The sequence below is a fragment of the Haemorhous mexicanus genome, chromosome 15 (assembly GCF_027477595.1).
Source record: "Haemorhous mexicanus isolate bHaeMex1 chromosome 15, bHaeMex1.pri, whole genome shotgun sequence".
Classification (NCBI taxonomy): domain Eukaryota; kingdom Metazoa; phylum Chordata; class Aves; order Passeriformes; family Fringillidae; genus Haemorhous; species Haemorhous mexicanus.
Genome location: NC_082355.1, coordinates 981,527 through 997,247, shown reverse-complemented (window position 1 = coordinate 997,247; position 15,721 = coordinate 981,527). Strand labels below are relative to the sequence as shown.

General features: G+C 56.6%; 1 protein-coding gene across 3 annotated transcripts in view; it reads left to right on the top strand.

The window, feature by feature from the left end:
- The window catches only part of ARHGAP26 (Rho GTPase activating protein 26), a 103,907-nt gene that overhangs the window by 16,990 nt on the left and 71,196 nt on the right, over positions 1-15,721 (top strand). For all 3 annotated transcript variants that reach the window (XM_059859895.1, XM_059859894.1, XM_059859896.1), the window contains exons 2-10: positions 613-708; positions 1,591-1,652; positions 1,981-2,052; positions 3,694-3,795; positions 5,836-5,946; positions 6,194-6,298; positions 6,886-7,015; positions 7,289-7,389; positions 10,442-10,536. In XM_059859895.1, coding sequence (XP_059715878.1) covers positions 613-708; positions 1,591-1,652; positions 1,981-2,052; positions 3,694-3,795; positions 5,836-5,946; positions 6,194-6,298; positions 6,886-7,015; positions 7,289-7,389; positions 10,442-10,536 — 874 coding nt within the window. The remainder of the gene's footprint in view (positions 1-612; positions 709-1,590; positions 1,653-1,980; positions 2,053-3,693; positions 3,796-5,835; positions 5,947-6,193; positions 6,299-6,885; positions 7,016-7,288; positions 7,390-10,441; positions 10,537-15,721) is intronic.

The window sequence follows — 15,721 nt, the reverse complement described above, 5'->3', positions numbered from 1 at the left end:
TTTCCACCGGTGCTGGGAAAGGGAAAAACCCTGGAATTTTGGGCTTGGAGTGAAGAAATGCACGGGGGAGTGAGCACTGTGGGCTCCTCACACCGGCTGGGCTGCAGCCACACGGTGCCTTTGGTGGCCTCACAGTGCCCAGGACTGTCTGTGTGTGCCAGGTTAGCAGGGCTGGCCTGGAAAGCCAATCCTGGATCCACTCAGGTCACTGTGAGTAAGAACTTAATAGGATGCAGATCTCAGAGAGAATCTGCAGCTCGGGAAGCAGCAAAGCTCTGTGCTACTGCCTTCCTTCAGCGGGCTGGGAGCATGGCAGAGGGGCCATTTCCTGGGGGGCAGTGTCACTGTGTGTCACCATTTGCTGCTGCCCCATGCCTCTAGGTCAGAGCTCTGGGGTGGCTCTTTGGCTATTTTGAATTTCCATCTCCTGTAGGGGGTTCTGGGGGTGCTGACAGAGACCCCACAGAGCCGACCCTGGGGTGGCTGCAGAAGGGCAGCGCTCTGGGTGGCACGGTCGCTCTGTGGGTGTTTCCTGGCTGGGATCACGTGTCTGTGTCCTGCTGTTGGGGCACTTTCCCACTGGTGATGTCCCTGTGCTCCCTGCTCCCACAGACCTGTCGGCTGCCAAGCGCAAGTTCGCGGATTCCCTCAACGAGTTCAAATTCCGCTGCATCGGCGACGCCGAGACCGACGACGAGATCTGCATAGGTGAGTGCTGCTGCTCCTGGAGGCACACCCCGAGCAGGCCACCAAGGGACACCGAGGGAATTTGTCTGGGTGCTCTCTGGAAAATGCTTATTCCTCTGGTTCAGGAGCGCAGCCTCGCCCAGGGAATCGCCTGTTGCTTCTTGGCCCAAATCTGTCCCTGCCAGATGGGGAAGGGAGAAGATTGCTCGTGTCTGAAACCACCTCTGTTAGCTGGATGTTTTGCACTGGAGAGGAGCACCTGGAGGTGGTTGTGGCAGGATACACTGCAAGGGGCTGTGCTCTGAAGCAGAGGAGCAGCAGTCACACAGGATCCTGTGCCTGGGGGAATCAGCAGTGCCGAGCCTGGCAAGGCTCTCTGAACTAAGCCTGGCTCTGCCACAGAGCTTCTCCTGGCACCGGGCAGTGGCTTCAGCTTCTTCCCTCTCTCCTCCTGCCCCAGCTGAACTTTTAGCTTATTGTGCACATCATCTGGAGCCAGGAGAGCAAAGAAGCTTTAGCCCTGATTTGACTTTGCTTGTTTATTTGCGCCCAGTCTCTCAGCAGAAATAGCTCCTCATCCAGGTCTCCCTGGTGCTGTGCCCGTGCTGGGGAGCTGCCCCTCGTGGGCTGGGCATGGCTGGAGGCCAGTGCTGTGCTCTGGGGCTGGTTGGTGACTGTGTTGGGCAGGGCAGGTTTGAGCTGAGGATGTTGCTGTCTGGAGGAGGAAGCCTGGTCCTGGGGATGCTCTGCTGCCAGCTGTGGGCAGCAGGAACCTTTCTAGGGAGAGAGCAAGGATAATAAAAACCCCAACCTCCCTACCCAAAACACAGACAGACAGAAACCCCTCTGTGCTGTTTCTCTCTTTAAGCACTGAATGTTAAATGCTGACTGTGTCCCTTCCAGCCAAGTCCCTGCAGGAGTTTGCCACGGTGCTGCGGAACCTGGAAGACGAGCGGATGCGCATGGTATGGCCCCAGCTGTCCTGGGAGCAGGGGGTGGTGGCACTTGGGACACCGTGGTGACAGTGACTGCTTGCCCCAGTGCTCCTTCCCTCGCTGGCGTGGAGCTGCAGGGGAGGGCAGAGGAAGGAGAGGGTGGCTTGGCAGGGAAACACTTGGAAAGCATCAGGAATGGGGTCTTGCTGTTGGAGAGTGGCCTGTGCTGGTGCTGGGGGGGTCACAGGTGTGCAGGGACGGAGGGGTGAAGCCTGGGGGTGTCTGGGGGCTGTGGGAGGGTTCCCATGGGAGAGGCTGTGGAGCAGCACAGGTGAGCTGTGCCTGTCTTTGCCCCCAGATCGAGAACGCCAGCGAGGTGCTGATCACGCCGCTGGAGAAGTTCCGCAAGGAGCAGATTGGGGCTGCCAAGGTAACCCAGCCACTGCCCCCCAGAGCTGGCCAGGACCTGGCACGCTGCAGGGTGGGCTCGGGCATGGGAGGAGGCAGTGTGCTGCTCTGGGGTGGACACGGGGCCATCCAGCTCCTGGGAAGTTCCTCAGTGTTCCGAGTTCACCCACAGCCACATAACGTGCCAAGGGCAAAAAACTGCATGCCAGCTGAAGCGAACCCTTTTTTCCTTACTCCGAGGAAGAATTAGGATTTTCTTGGAGGGGCTCACATTTTCCTGAGTCCCCCAGCCTGCACTCCCCACCCCAAGGCATCGCTGGGGGCTGCAGGGGAACTCGGATGCTTCTGGCAGGACGGGGAAGCGCCGGTGTGGCTGAGGGCGGCCGTGAGACAGCCTGGCCCCCCTTTCTTTCCTGCCTTTGTTCTGAAATGGAAACCACTGTCTGTGGCTCCCCTGTTGTTATAACAACCTGTTGCTGCCTGCAAGCAGCTCCTGCCAGCACCCGGGGCTGCGTTTGCATGGCAGCGGTGCCCAGTGCAGCTGGAAACAAACCCAGAGAGGGGTCCTGCAGAGCACACCTGCTTACAAACCCAGAGAGGGGTCCTGCAGAGCACACCTGCTTACCTGCAAACCCAGAGAGGGGTCCTGCAGAGCACACCTGCTTACCTGCAAACCCAGAGAGGGGTCCTGCAGAGCACACCTGCTTACAAACCCAGAGAGGGGTCCTGCAGAGCACACCTGCTTACAAACCCAGAGAGGGGTCCTGCAGAGCACACCTGCTTACCTGCAAACCCAGAGAGGGGTCCTGCAGAGCTCACCTGCTTACCTGCAAACCCAGAGAGGGGTCCTGCAGAGCTCACCTGCTTACCTGCAAACCCAGAGAGGGGTCCTGCAGAGCACACCTGCTTACCTGCAAACCCAGAGAGGGGTCCTGCAGAGCTCACCTGCTTACCTGCAAACCCAGAGAGGGGTCCTGCAGAGCACACCTGCTCACCTGCAGAGCACACCTGCTTACCTGCAAACCCAGAGAAGGGTCCTGCAGAGCACACCTGCTTACAAACCCAGAGAGGGGTCCTGCAGAACACACCTGCTTACCTGCAGAGCACATCTGCTTACCTGCAAACACAGAGAGGAGTCTTGCAGAACACACCTGCTTACCTGCAGCTGCTGCCATGGGCTGGGGCCAGGTGTTGCGCTGCCCCGGCTGGGAAAGGGCTGCCCAGGCAAGGGAAGTTGGTGTCCTTAATGCTGCTGCCACAAACAGCCAAGGTGCTGTGTCATTGTCCCCCGTGGCACAGAGGAGAAGCTCTTGTGAGGGGTGGCAGGGTGGGATGTGGAATTGTGACCATGTTCTGCTTAGAGAGCACTTTCCTCACTCTGTTGCTTTTGGACCTGGATCTGGGTGTTTTACCAAGCACTGGGCCCCAGGAACAGAGGAGGGGTTCCCTCAAGCCTTGGGTTTTGGCAGCATCAGCTGCTTTCCTGTAGCTGCTGATGCTGGCAGGTAAAAGCAGCCTCACCTGCTTCCAGCTGCTGCCCCCAGGTCCTGTCTCATGGTTGCTCCCACCTGGCACTGCCATCCTGCCCAGTGCCATAGGGATGCTGTCACAGCTGCTCTGGGACTGTTGTGTTCAGTGTCACACTTTTTGTCCTCTTTTGTAGGATGCCAAAAAGAAATACGACAAGGAGACTGAGAAATACTGTGGTGTCCTAGAAAAGCACTTGAATTTGTCTTCCAAGAAGAAAGAATCCCAGCTCCAGGAGGTGAGAGCAGCCTCTGAGTTTCCATGTCTGGCTGTCACTGTGGAGAGCTTTCTGAATGCCTCACACAGCTTATAACAATGGTTCTCCTGGCTGTAAACTCATCTTTTCCCTTCATTCTGGCTGTGGGTGCTGGGTTTTCCCCTTTTCCTGTAATGAAAGGATATGGAGCCTTCTTGGTGAGTAAATCAGAGAGATCCCAAAATGGATAGCTGTCAAAAAGGAGAGAGGGTTTATAATTAAAGAGTGTAACAGAAAGGAACTGGTTCTGCTGCAGGCTTCCCATGTGCCAGCACAAATCATGGATGTCTGCTCTCCTTCTCCTGCTCTGTGCTCCAGGGGAGGAGGGATCAGGCTTAGTGCCTTAAACTCTTTAGAGCCATCAGTGATTCAGGACATGGTTAGCTCTGGTGACAAGTGCTCCTGCTGGATGAGTATGCTGAGTTTTCAATCCCTTCTTTCAAGTCTGGAATTCCTTGTGCTGACCCAGAGCTGGGTTGGTCCTGCAGGATGTGTGTCCTTGCCCTTGGGCATGGTGCTGGTGTGCTGCTGATCCCTTACTGGGGGCACTGGTGGGCTCCTGTACCCGGGTGGTGGGACTGTGCCCAGCAGAGCAGGAATACCTGGGGCACAGGTGATCATCTTCCAGCAAATCAGGGCTGGGGAGGGCTCAGAATCTGGGCAGAAGTGCCTGCAAGCCAGCCTTGTCCTTGGGGTTTGTAAATAACACCCGTGTGTCCCAGGGAATGGTGGCTTTTAATGACCCTCTGAGCCCTGGTTTAGTTTGTGTTTGAGATGCTGAGGTGGGGCAGGGAGTGGAAGGAATTCTGGCTGGGGAGGGAAGGATCCACTTGTTCCTGTCAGAGGTGTGATCCTGTGCCCTGGACAGAGCGTGGCCCTGGGGGCTGCCTGGAGGTGCCATATGGGGTGCAGGTGGGGTTCTGTTTGGGATTCTGTTTGGGATTCTGTTTGGGATGTGTTCGGGATGCAGTGTGGGATATTTTTGGGATGCTGTATGGGATTCAGTTTGGGATTCAGTTCAGGATGCAGTGAGAGATTCAGTTTGGGATTCTCTTGGGCATGTGTGCAGGATCAGTGCGGGATTCAGTTTGGGATGTGTTTGGGATTCAGCACAGGATTCTGTTCAGGATTCAGCTGGGGATGTGTGCGGGTGGGATTCAGCATGGGATGTGTGCGGGGTCAGTGCGGGATTCAGCACGGGATGTGGGCGGGATCAGTGCGGGGTCAGTGCGGGATTCAGCTGGGGATGTGTGCGGGATGTGTGCGGGATTCAGCTGGGGATGTGTGCGGGATTCAGCTGGGGATGTGTGCGGGATTCAGCTGGGGATGTGTGCGGGGTCAGTGCGGGATTCAGCTGGGGATGTGTGCGGGATTCATCTGGGGATGTGTCCGGGTCAGTGCGGGATTCAGCTGGGGATGTGTGCGGGATTCATCTGGGGATGTGTCCGGGTCAGTGCGGGATGCCGGACGCCGTGCGGGTGCGCTGGAGCGGCGCTGCCTGCTGGTGCCATCTGGTGGCATCTGGTGGCGTCTCCCACCGGCCTGGCTCGGGCCGCTGCCGGGAAGGCGGGGGGAGCCCGCTGGAAGCAGCTCCCAGTTCCGGGCTGGCTCCGGTTCCCCCGTGCCGCTGGGGAGTGTCCGTGCTTTGCGCGGCTCAGACCCCCGAGGGAGGGGTTACCTTAGAAAGAGGATTCAGAGTGGAGCTGTGAAATGTGGATGTGGCATCCCTGGCGAGGGGGAGTGCTTTCCAGAAAAGGGAGAGTTGGCTTCTCTTGTCAAGTTCACAGATTTCCATTTTTCTCACCTCTGCTGCCTGTTTCCTACCCAGCTGTTGGGGAGGTGAGAACGTGAGTCACCACACCCATTTTCCTCAGCTGAAGGAAGAGCTTGGTCGTGTGGGTCAGGTTTATGTTTATTGCTGCACCAGCTGGGGCTGGGTTTGCTGTGCTTGGGGGTGTTCCCATCAGAGCCAGGTGTGCTCTGGTCCTTCCTGAGCTCTGTTTCCTCTCCACCCCCCTGCAGGCAGACAGCCAGGTGGACCTGGTTCGGCAGCACTTCTACGAGGTCTCCCTGGAATATGTCTTCAAGGTGCAGGAGGTCCAGGAGAGGAAGATGTTTGAGTTTGTGGAACCTGTAAGTGAGCTCTCGTTCTGGCTCAGCCTGCACAAACTGGGGTGCTGGGGTGAAACGGGGCCATGGGGAGCCCTGGCAGGGCAGGGCCAGGGGGTCCAGGCTCACCCCACAGCCCCTCTCACAGAGGGCCCATCAGGGAGCCCCTCCACCCCGGGGGGCTGCAGGGCCCCCTCCCCTCAGCACTGGTGGCTCTGGGTGCAGCTCTGGCTCTCCACTGACCATCTCCATTTGCTTTTTCCCAATGCAGCTGCTGGCCTTTCTGCAGGGGCTCTTCACATTCTACCACCATGGCTACGAGCTTGCAAAGGACTTCAGTGACTTCAAGACAGAGCTGACAATCAGCATCCAGAATGTGAGTGTGCCCGGGGTGTCCCCATGCCCAGGGTGTCCCTGTGCCCATTGCTGGCAGTGTCTCCAGAGCCACCTCAGCTTCTGGTGTATTTTAATCACAGAATCCCAGTCTGGTTTGGGTTGGGAGGGACCTTAAAACCCATCTCATTCCACCCCTGCCATGGCAGGGACACCTTCCACTGTCCCAGTTTGCTCCAAGCCCTGTCCAGCCTGGCCTTGGGCTCTGCCAGGGATCCAGGGGCAGCCACAGCTGCTCTGGGCACCCTGTGCCAGGGTCTGCCCACCCTCCCAGGGAAGAATTTTTTCCTAATATCCAATCCAAATCTCTCCTCTTTGAGTTTAAATCCATTTCCCTTGTCCTATCACTGTCGATCCATGTCAAAAATCACTCTCCCTATTTTTGCAAACCCCCTTAAAGTTCTGGCAGGCCTTACCAATCGTTGCAGTATTTTTGCTTTAGCTTAAATCCAGGCTCAGGAAGCAAACCTGCCCTGTGGCTGCCCCTGGGCTCCCCAGCCCCACCCCGTGTGCTGCAGAGCCAGGCACAGGTCCCTGCACTGGAGAAGACATTCCTGTTTTAATTTGCAGACAAGAAACCGCTTTGAAGGAACAAGGTCAGAGGTTGAAGCTTTGATGAAGAAGATGAAGGAGAATCCCCACGAGCACAAAAACATCAGCCCCTACACGATGGAGGGCTACCTCTACGTGCAGGAGAAGCGTAGGTGTCGGGCTGGGAGCCTGGGGGTGGCAGCCTGGGGAGGGGGCTGGCCAGGACAGGGGCACAAAGGCTGATCCAGCAGGGCAGAGTCCCTGGGAGCAGGGGTTGGCCCAGGGAGTGGGAGTGTGGCAGCCAGGCAGAATCCCTGCCAGTGCCTCCCCGAAGTCTGTTAGGCACAGGAGCCTGGCATGTGAAAAGAGGGTTAAACATAGCAGGGTCTAATGGGAGGGCACTGGAAGTGTTCTGGGCATGAGCCCTGTGTTCACTCTGCAGGTCACTTTGGCACTTCCTGGGTGAAGCATTACTGCACCTACCAGAGGGAATCCAAGCGCATCACCATGGTGCCCTTTGACCAGAAGTCAGGAGGAAAAGGGGTGAGTGAGTGCTGGGAGCAGGAGGGAAAGGGCTGAGTGCTGGGAGCAGGAGGGAAGGGGCTGAGGGGGTGCTGGGAGCAGGAGGGAAGGGGCTGAGGGGGTGCTGGGAGCAGGAGGGAAAGGGCTGAGTGAGTGCTGGGAGCAGGAGGGAAAGGAGTGAGTGCTGGGAGCAGGAGGGAAGGGGCTGAGTGAGTGCTGGGAGCAGGAGGGAAAGGGCTGAGTGCTGGGAGCAGGAGGGAAGGGGCTGAGTGCTGGGAGCAGGAGGGAAGGGGCTGAGTGAGTGCTGGGAGCAGGAGGGAAGGGGCTGAGTGAGTGCTGGGAGCAGGAGGGAAGGGGCTGAGTGCTGGGAGCAGGAGGGAATGGGCTGAGTGCTGGGAGCAGGAGGGAATGGGCTGAGTGCTGGGAGCACGAGGGAAAGGGCTGAGTGAGTGCTGGGAGCAGGAGGGAAGGGGCTGAGTGCTGGGAGCAGGAGGGAAGGGGCTGAGTGCTGCCTGGGACAGGACTGTGTCCTGCCAGGGAGCACGTGGCACTGCTGGCTGCAGGCTCTCCCAGGGCTCAAACTCTGTCACCTTTTTGGCAAGGTGACACAAAGGCAGTGAGGTGGGTCACGTTCAGTCCAGGCTCAGTGGCTGCCACACAGGGAATGAACTTGGCACCTGGTTTGAGAAAGAAAAGACAGGAACCCCCCAGAGCCCACAGACCTTTGCCAGCCCCGTGCACCCACCACGCTCCAGCTCCATGGGTGCTCCTGCTCCCCAGTCCCTCATTCCTGCTCCAAGGCATGGACAAGAGAACCTGTTCATTATTTTGCTCCTTCTCCAATGCCTGTGACTTGTCCAAGGGCAGGTTGGATGGGGCTTGGAGCAGCCTGGTGGAGTGGAAGTGTCCTTGCCCATGGCAGAGAGAGGAACAGGATGGGCTCCAAGTGCCCTTTCTACCCAGAGCATTCCGTGAGTCTCTGATGGTCCTGGGACTTGGCCAGTGAAGTTGTTTTGCTTTGGACAGAGCCCCAGCAGAGCCTGGAGCTCCCCCTGGCCCCGAGGGGGTGTGAAGAGCTGGGGGAGCAGTGGATGTGGGGTGTGGGGAGCCAGCTCATGCTGTGTGCCAGTGCTCCCAGGGCTGTACCCAGGGCTGCCTTTGCTCTGCACAGCAGGAACAATAGGCCCCTCCACAGAGCTCCCAGCTGGGACAGTTTGCAAACACAGTCCCCTTGCTGGGGAGTGCCTGGGGCAGCTGGACAGGCTCCCACACGGCTTCCTGCTGGCACAGGGAGCCAGCTGTGGGCAGGGAAGCTTCTAAAATTAATTTCCTCTTGCCTCGGAGCATCTTCATTATAGCTCAGCATTAACATATCCCAGCCCTGTAATCCTCAGTGGCTGCACTGTGTTTTGTCTGGTCCCTTCTCATTTCAGGGCTCCCCCAGCAGCCAGGGCTGTGGGAGCTGCTGGCTGAGCCTGAGCCCCTCTCCAGGGCCAGGCTGGAGCCCCTCTCCAGGGCTGTGCTTCACTCGTGGCTTGCACCACCCTGCCATGAAATGCTGCCCGTGCTGGGGCAGGCCTGGCTGGGCTCCAGGCTCTGTCAGTGGTCACCACCATGGACATCTGGGCAGGGAGCAGCCCAGGGGCTTGGGGTGCACTGCTGGGAATTCTGGGGTCTGGCTGGAGCAGGGCCTGAGGTGCTGCATGAGGAGCCCCCTCCCTCCTGGGTCACACCCTGGTGGCACCAGCCCCTGGTGACCTTGGGCTGTGGCCAGAGCTGGGTGTTGGTGGGTCTGGAGCAGGGGCATTCCCTGAATTCTGGGCAGAGTGGGAGCAGCCTTGTGCTGGCCGTGGGCCAGGCTGGGGGGCACCAGGGCCAGGCCACTGCCACACCCCAGGGACGAGCCCTGCAGGAGCTCTTCTGTCTTCCTGGCTCTGTGCTGGGTCCCTGTCTGGGCCAGGAGAGTCCTTGGTGGGTCAGAAACCATGGAAGCACATGAGAAGAGCCAGGACAGGGCTGGTTTTGGGCAGGTTCAGGGTCCCAGCAACATGGGCAACCAGCAGGAGGGGCTGGGAGCCCCAGTGCAGCAGGAAAACTGCAGCCATGGTGGTGGGATGGGCAGGCCTGAGTGCCAGGGAGTGTTTTGGGTGTCAGGAGCTGGATGGTGGTGGCACTGGGGAGGAGTTTATGGATAAGAACCAGGGAGTCACCCTCCCTGGGGGGATTTAATGGATGTGTGGCACGTGAGGACATGGATTCGTGGTGGGCTTGGCTGTTCTGGGCAACTTTCAGACTCTGTGATCTTTGAGGTCTTTTCCAATCTAAGTGATTCTAAATGTGTTTCCTGGAAAAGTGGTGATGTCAGGGAACAGGGTGGTCAGCCAAGGTGTCATCAGGAACAGCACAGAGAGCCCAGAAAAGTGTCTGTCTCCAGGAACTCCTTCAGAATTCATTTTCTCTGAAGTCATCAGTGGAATTTCACAGTTGCAGGAGGTGTCTGTGCTGGCAGGGGCTGAGGCAGGATTCCCTCCAGCAGAGGACAGCAGTGCTCACAGATCCTGCTGGGACTCTGCTCAGCCCTCTGGAAATCCAGTTCAGCTTGGATGCAGAGAGGCACTCTCGGGGTGGGAGAATGGTTTTGTCATTGCTTTGTTATATAATCAACATTTTAAGACGTGTTTGCTCCTGTTGAGAGTCCTCGTGTGCACAGTGCTGCCAAAAGTGCAGCGTGGAGTGCAAACTGCCAGCAGGAGTGTTGTTCAGCAGTGGAAAATAAAGCTGATTTTGCCCAAAAGTTGTGGTCCAGCAGTGCCTGCCCACATGGAGAAGGGGTTGTGTGGTGCTTTATGCACAGATTGAATCGTGGGCTTCCTGAAGGGAAGGCTCCTCATGAAAGGTTTTGGACTAAATAGGGGTAAAAAGACAAGTCCTCCTGTCAGAGATATAAACAGATATTTTTAGCAGAGTGATGTTGCCAGATCCCCCCAGGTTTGAACCTGCTCACTGACAGCTGGGGACAGGCCTGTGGCTGTTGGTTGTTCTCAGCCTCAGCTGTGATTTTGTCTCTTCTCAGGGGGAAGATGAAGCTGTGACCCTGAAATCCTGCACACGGCGGAAAACAGACACCATTGAGAAGAGGTTCTGCTTTGATGTGGAGGCTGTGGATCGGTGAGTGCTGCCAGGAGGCTCCTGGGGCTGTGCTGACCACGTGGAGGGAAGGGCTGTGCTCCTGCTCCCGTGCTCCTGCTCTTGGCTCTGGGGCAGCTCCTGTGCAGTTCCCGTGTTCTCTCTGTTAGTCACACCCTCAGTCAGTGTCCATGGAGTCACACCTTTCCCAGCCAGGTGCTCTCTGTGTACTGAGTCAGTGCTTTGGTTCACAAGTCTCTCTGACTCAAGTCTCTCTGACTTTAAGGGTGTTGTAGCTCTTCTGCAGCCTCTGGCCACGCAGGGTGAGTGGTTCCAGCCTGGAGAAGGTGCTCTGTGGCTGTTCTGGGAGGGATGTGCTGCCTCTTCCAGCACTGGGTGTCTGCTGGAACAGTGTCAGCTTTCCTGCTGGGCTGCCTGTTGCTGCTTCATCATGGATGGTGATAATGGACTCTGGCTCGTGCCTCCAGGCACTTTTATTCCTTTTTCCTGAAGAAGGAAAACACGTCAGCTGTGACTTATCACACAGCAGCTGGACCAGAGGTATGTGTGGATTCAATCTCTGGCACCCAGGAGTGAGAGCTGTTACCATATCAGCTGGCATCATGCATGGCCTGCACACATCAACAGGAGAGCCAGGCTGGTGTTGCTATTCCAGGAGGAATTAGTCACTGCCTCGGGTCTCCCTCGCTGCAGGAGTTCACAAAAGCCTGCTCCAAAGGCACTCGGTGTGTTCTCCCAGGTGTGTGCCTGTCCAGCTGTCCTCCCACCTGCAGGAACCCCCTGGAGGTCTCAGAAAAGCCCAAGTTCATTAAAATCTGGGTGTTGAATAATGCTGGAATAACCCCTGGAATGACCCAGCCTGTGCTTGGGCAGTGTCTCAGTGCCAGCCCGTGGCAGGCTTGGGGTGATGGAGCTCTGCCTGTGCTGGCTGAGGCAGGAGATAACCTGGGGCTGCCTCCCACTCTCTGGAGCAGTGCTTCTCTCCAGAAAGCTGCAGTGTTTCTGCTGACACAGGAATTTTTTTTTTTTTTTGCTGTGCCCTGAGGATAGTTTTTTATAATGTGAAAATCAAACTAAAAAGTGGGAGAAGGAGAATGGAGCCACAATAATTTTCTTCAGCGTGTTCAGAGGCAGCTGAAGCTTCCCTTGATGTTTGGAGCCTGCCAGGCATGGGATCAGGAGCTGCTCCAGAAATATGCATGCTCCATGTAAATCATGGCAGTGGAGTTGCACAGGAAGGGGAAACCTGAGGAATTTCTCCTTTCATGTACACATTCCTGCTGCAGGGATTTGCCTGAGAGAGCAGGAGAGCAGGACACACCTGAAGGAAAAGGCTGGTTTTTCCCAATATACAGGCAGTTCTGCACTGGTGTCAGAATTTGTCATTAGATGTCTAAAATACTGGATGAACTTAAGAGGAAGAGGAAACAACAAGTTTTGCCCCGGCTGCAAGGGGCTGTGCTGTGCCCAGCCTGTCTCCCTGGGGTGGATCTGGGCTCCACCAGGTCCTGCTGTCCGTGCAGGGTGTGCTGGGGATCTCCTCCACCCTGCCAGCTCCAGGGCTTGGGCTGTCCCATTGCTCTCAGGCAGCCTGGAGGTGGCAGCCTCGGCCGTGCTTCAGACCCTGCACAGAAACTTTAGTCAGCCTCACGTTTTGGGAGCTCAGACAGCACGGGCTGCGGGCTGGAGCCCTGCAGGGACACCCTAAATAGCACCAGCCAAGAGCTGTTCCTTCCTAGATGGGAAAAAAAGTGTGTTTTTATCCTGGAAAGATGATTCAGCACAACCAAGCTGAAAATCTGGAGCCTAGTCTGTTATTACAGCATTGCTTCCTTGTCTCAGCATCCCAGAATATTTCTGTTGGACCTTAAAACTCATCTCATTCCACCCCCTGCCATGGGCAGGGACACCTTCCACTAGGCCAGGTTGCTCCAACCCCCATCCAACCTGGCCTTGGCATTTACAAATTGCTCTCATGTTCAGTGTGGCAAGTTAGAAGTATTTTTCTGTGTTCTTACAGCAAAATTAACCCCAGGTGGTGTTCCAGGGTCTGCCTGAAATACACCCCCAGCGTGGTGGACACTGTGTGTTACTGCTAGTGCTCTTTTCTCATTAACTAGACTTGTTTGTAGTCTCTGCACATTAAATCAGGTTTGTAAACAAGGTGAACAGGGATGTCAGCCAGTGTCTTACAACAGGAGCCTGGGGAGGAGGAGTGTCTCATTTGACTGATGACAAAGGCTTTGTCCTTTAGGATAATGTAGGTCATTGCTCTGGGCCAGAAGCAAACTGCTTCACAGTGCCAGCTGGCCTTTAGGGGAGCAGGAGCTTTTCAGATGCAGGGTTTGGTGTGTCAGGAGAGCAGTGAGCTCTGCAGGTACCACCATTGCCCTACAGGTGCCCCCCGGGTGACTGGCACCACACCTGGTGGTGAGAAAAGAGCCCCAACACCCCTGAGTCCCAGCTGTGCCTGATCCCCACCCTGTCCCCAGAGCCCTGAGTGCCACCTCCAGCCCTTCCCTGGGCACTCCAGGGATGGGCACTCCAACCCTCCCTGGGCAGTCCCAGTGCCTGAGCACCCTTTCCATGGGGAAATTGTGCCAATGCACAGGGGTGGGTGGTTGGCATGGGGCCGGGAGGGCTGCCAGGCACCTGCCAAGTGCTGCCCTGAGCAGATGGTGATCCCCAGGAGGGCTGCTGGCCTTGCTCTGGGACTGCACCTGAGGATGCAGGGCTCTGACAGTGGCAGGAGCTGTCCCCTGCTCCTGTGCCAGGTGAGCCCAGCCCTGCTGTGCTGTCCCCGTGCCCGCAGTGCCTCGGTGAGTGCAGCCTGTCCCTGTTCCTCTGAGGTGTCACCTGGCCAGCCACCTTCCAAACAAAGCCTGGGGGCTGTCCCGGGGGGGAGGGATGGGTTGGCACAGTGAGGGATGAGGCTCCTTCCCCTGGTGGCCCCAACCCCTGCAGGACATGCTGGTGGCTGTACTGGTGGTGCTGGTGGCCCTGGTGGCTGTACTGGGGGTGCTCCGAGCTCTGTGTGGGCACCCCGACTTTCTGAGGTCAGGGTCAATCTCCCCCTTAATTCCATCTTTGCTCCCCAGCATTTTGGGGCCACATTTTGGCTCCCCAGCATTTTTGGGGTCAGTCTCCCCCTTAACTCCAGCTTTGCTCCCCAGCATTTGGGGTCACACCTGGCTGCTGGTGCCAGGCCCGTGGCTGTGGGGTCCTGTCAGGGCTGCTCTGCTCTGCTCTGGGAACATCTCTGTGCACTCAGCCAGCTCAGCCCCTGTTGTTATTAATGCACTCTTGTGTGTTTTCATCAGCAGTTTAGATTGTCTCGCTGTGATAAGCTGCTACAGCAGTTGGAAGTTCTTATCTGTTTCTATTGCTTTCCTTATTTGTTTGTTTTCCTGGAAGAAGGAAAAGCTATTGCAGTTTCTCATTTTCTCAGTGTGCTTAGTCACAGCACCTTAAGGCCAGGCCATTTGTCACAAAAGCTGAGATATTGAGAAAATTCAAATTTCCTGTGTGGTCTCGTAGGGAAAAATCTTCCATTTTTAGATTGTAGCATATTGAAAATAGTCTTTCTTATTAAGTGTTTGCCATGTTCTGCTCCAGTCTCACCCTCCTACACTCACCCCATTTAGAAGTGGATTTCTTCTGATCCCAAAATGTCCCTTCCCTTCCTTGTGTCCCAGAAGAAGGCAAAGGGGTTTGGTGGGAAATGTGGGATGCAGGTGGAGATGTGGGATGCAGCACCTGGGAGTGAATCAGCAGGTCCTTGCTCTGTCTGCCACAAGAGCTCAGGTTCCAGGAGGGTGTCCTGCTGCCCTGGTGGCACAGCTGGGGTGGGCTGGCTCCACCTGGGGCCAGGTACATCCTGTGTTGGGAGGAGGTGGGAGCTGCCCCGCAGCAAAATCTGTATTTACTGTGTGTTAACTGAATAAATAATTATCTCATAAGTGACCCCCAGTATTCGGGGTCACTTGTTGGGTGAGGGGACAAGGACAGATCTGTTTTGCTGCTCTTGGGAAGGGAGGGCAGAGCAGGGGTTTTGCCATGGCTGTGGGAGGGGTTGGCCTGAGGAGGCTCAGGATGGAGCTGTGTGTTTCCAGCAGTGTTTGCTGCTGAGGATGGAGCTGTGTCAGGCAGTGTTTGCAGGTGAGGATGGAGCTGTGTGTTTCCAGCAGTGTTTGCTGGTGAGGATGGAGCTGTTTCCAGCAGTGTTTGCAGGTGCTGGTGAGGATGGAGCTGTTTCCAGCAGTGTTTGCTGCTGAGGATGGAGCTGTTTCCAGCAGTGTTTCCTGGTGCTGCTGAGGATGGAGCTCCTTTCCAGCAGTGTTTCCTGTTGCTGCTGAGGATGGAGCTGTTTCCAGCAGTGTTTCCTGGTGCTGGTGAGGATGGAGCTCCTTTCCAGCAGTGTTTCCTGGTGCTGGTGAGGATGGAGCTGTTTCCAGCAGTGTTTCCTGGTGCTGCTGAGGATGGAGCTGTGTCAGGCAGTGTTTCCTGGTGCTGGTGAGGATGGAGCTGTTTCCAGCAGTGTTTCCTGTTGCTGGTGAGGATGGAGCTGTTTCCAGCAGTGTTTCCTGGTGCTGGTGAGGATGGAGCTGTTTCCAGCAGTGTTTGCTGGTGCTGGTGAGGATGGAGCTGTGTCAGGCAGTGTTTGCTGGTGCTGCTGAGGATGGTGCTGTTTCCAGCAGTGTTTGCTGGTGCTGCTGAGGATGGAGCTGTTTCCAGCAGTGTTTCCTGGTGCTGGTGAGGATGGAGCTGTTTCCAGCAGTGTTTGCTGGTGCTGCTGAGGATGGAGCTGTTTCCAGCAGTGTTTGCTGGTGCTGCTGAGGATGGAGCTGTTTCCAGCAGTGTTTGCTGGTGCTGCTGAGGATGGAGCTGTTTCCAGCAGTGTTTCCTATTGCTGGTGAGGATGGAGCTGTTTCCAGCAGTGTTTCTGGGTGCTACTGAGGATGGAGCTGTTTCCAGCAGTGTTTGCTGGTACTGCTGAGGATGGAGCTCCTTTCCAGCAGTGTTTGCTGGTGCTGGTGAGGATGGAGCTGTTTCCAGCAGTGTTTCGGGGTGCTGCTGAGGATGGAGCTGTGTCAGGCAGTGTTTCCTGGTGCTGGTGAGGATGGAGCTGTGTCAGGCTGTGTTTCCTATTGCTGCTGAGGATGGAGCTGTGTCAGGCAGTGTTTCCTGGTGCTGGTGAGGATGGAGC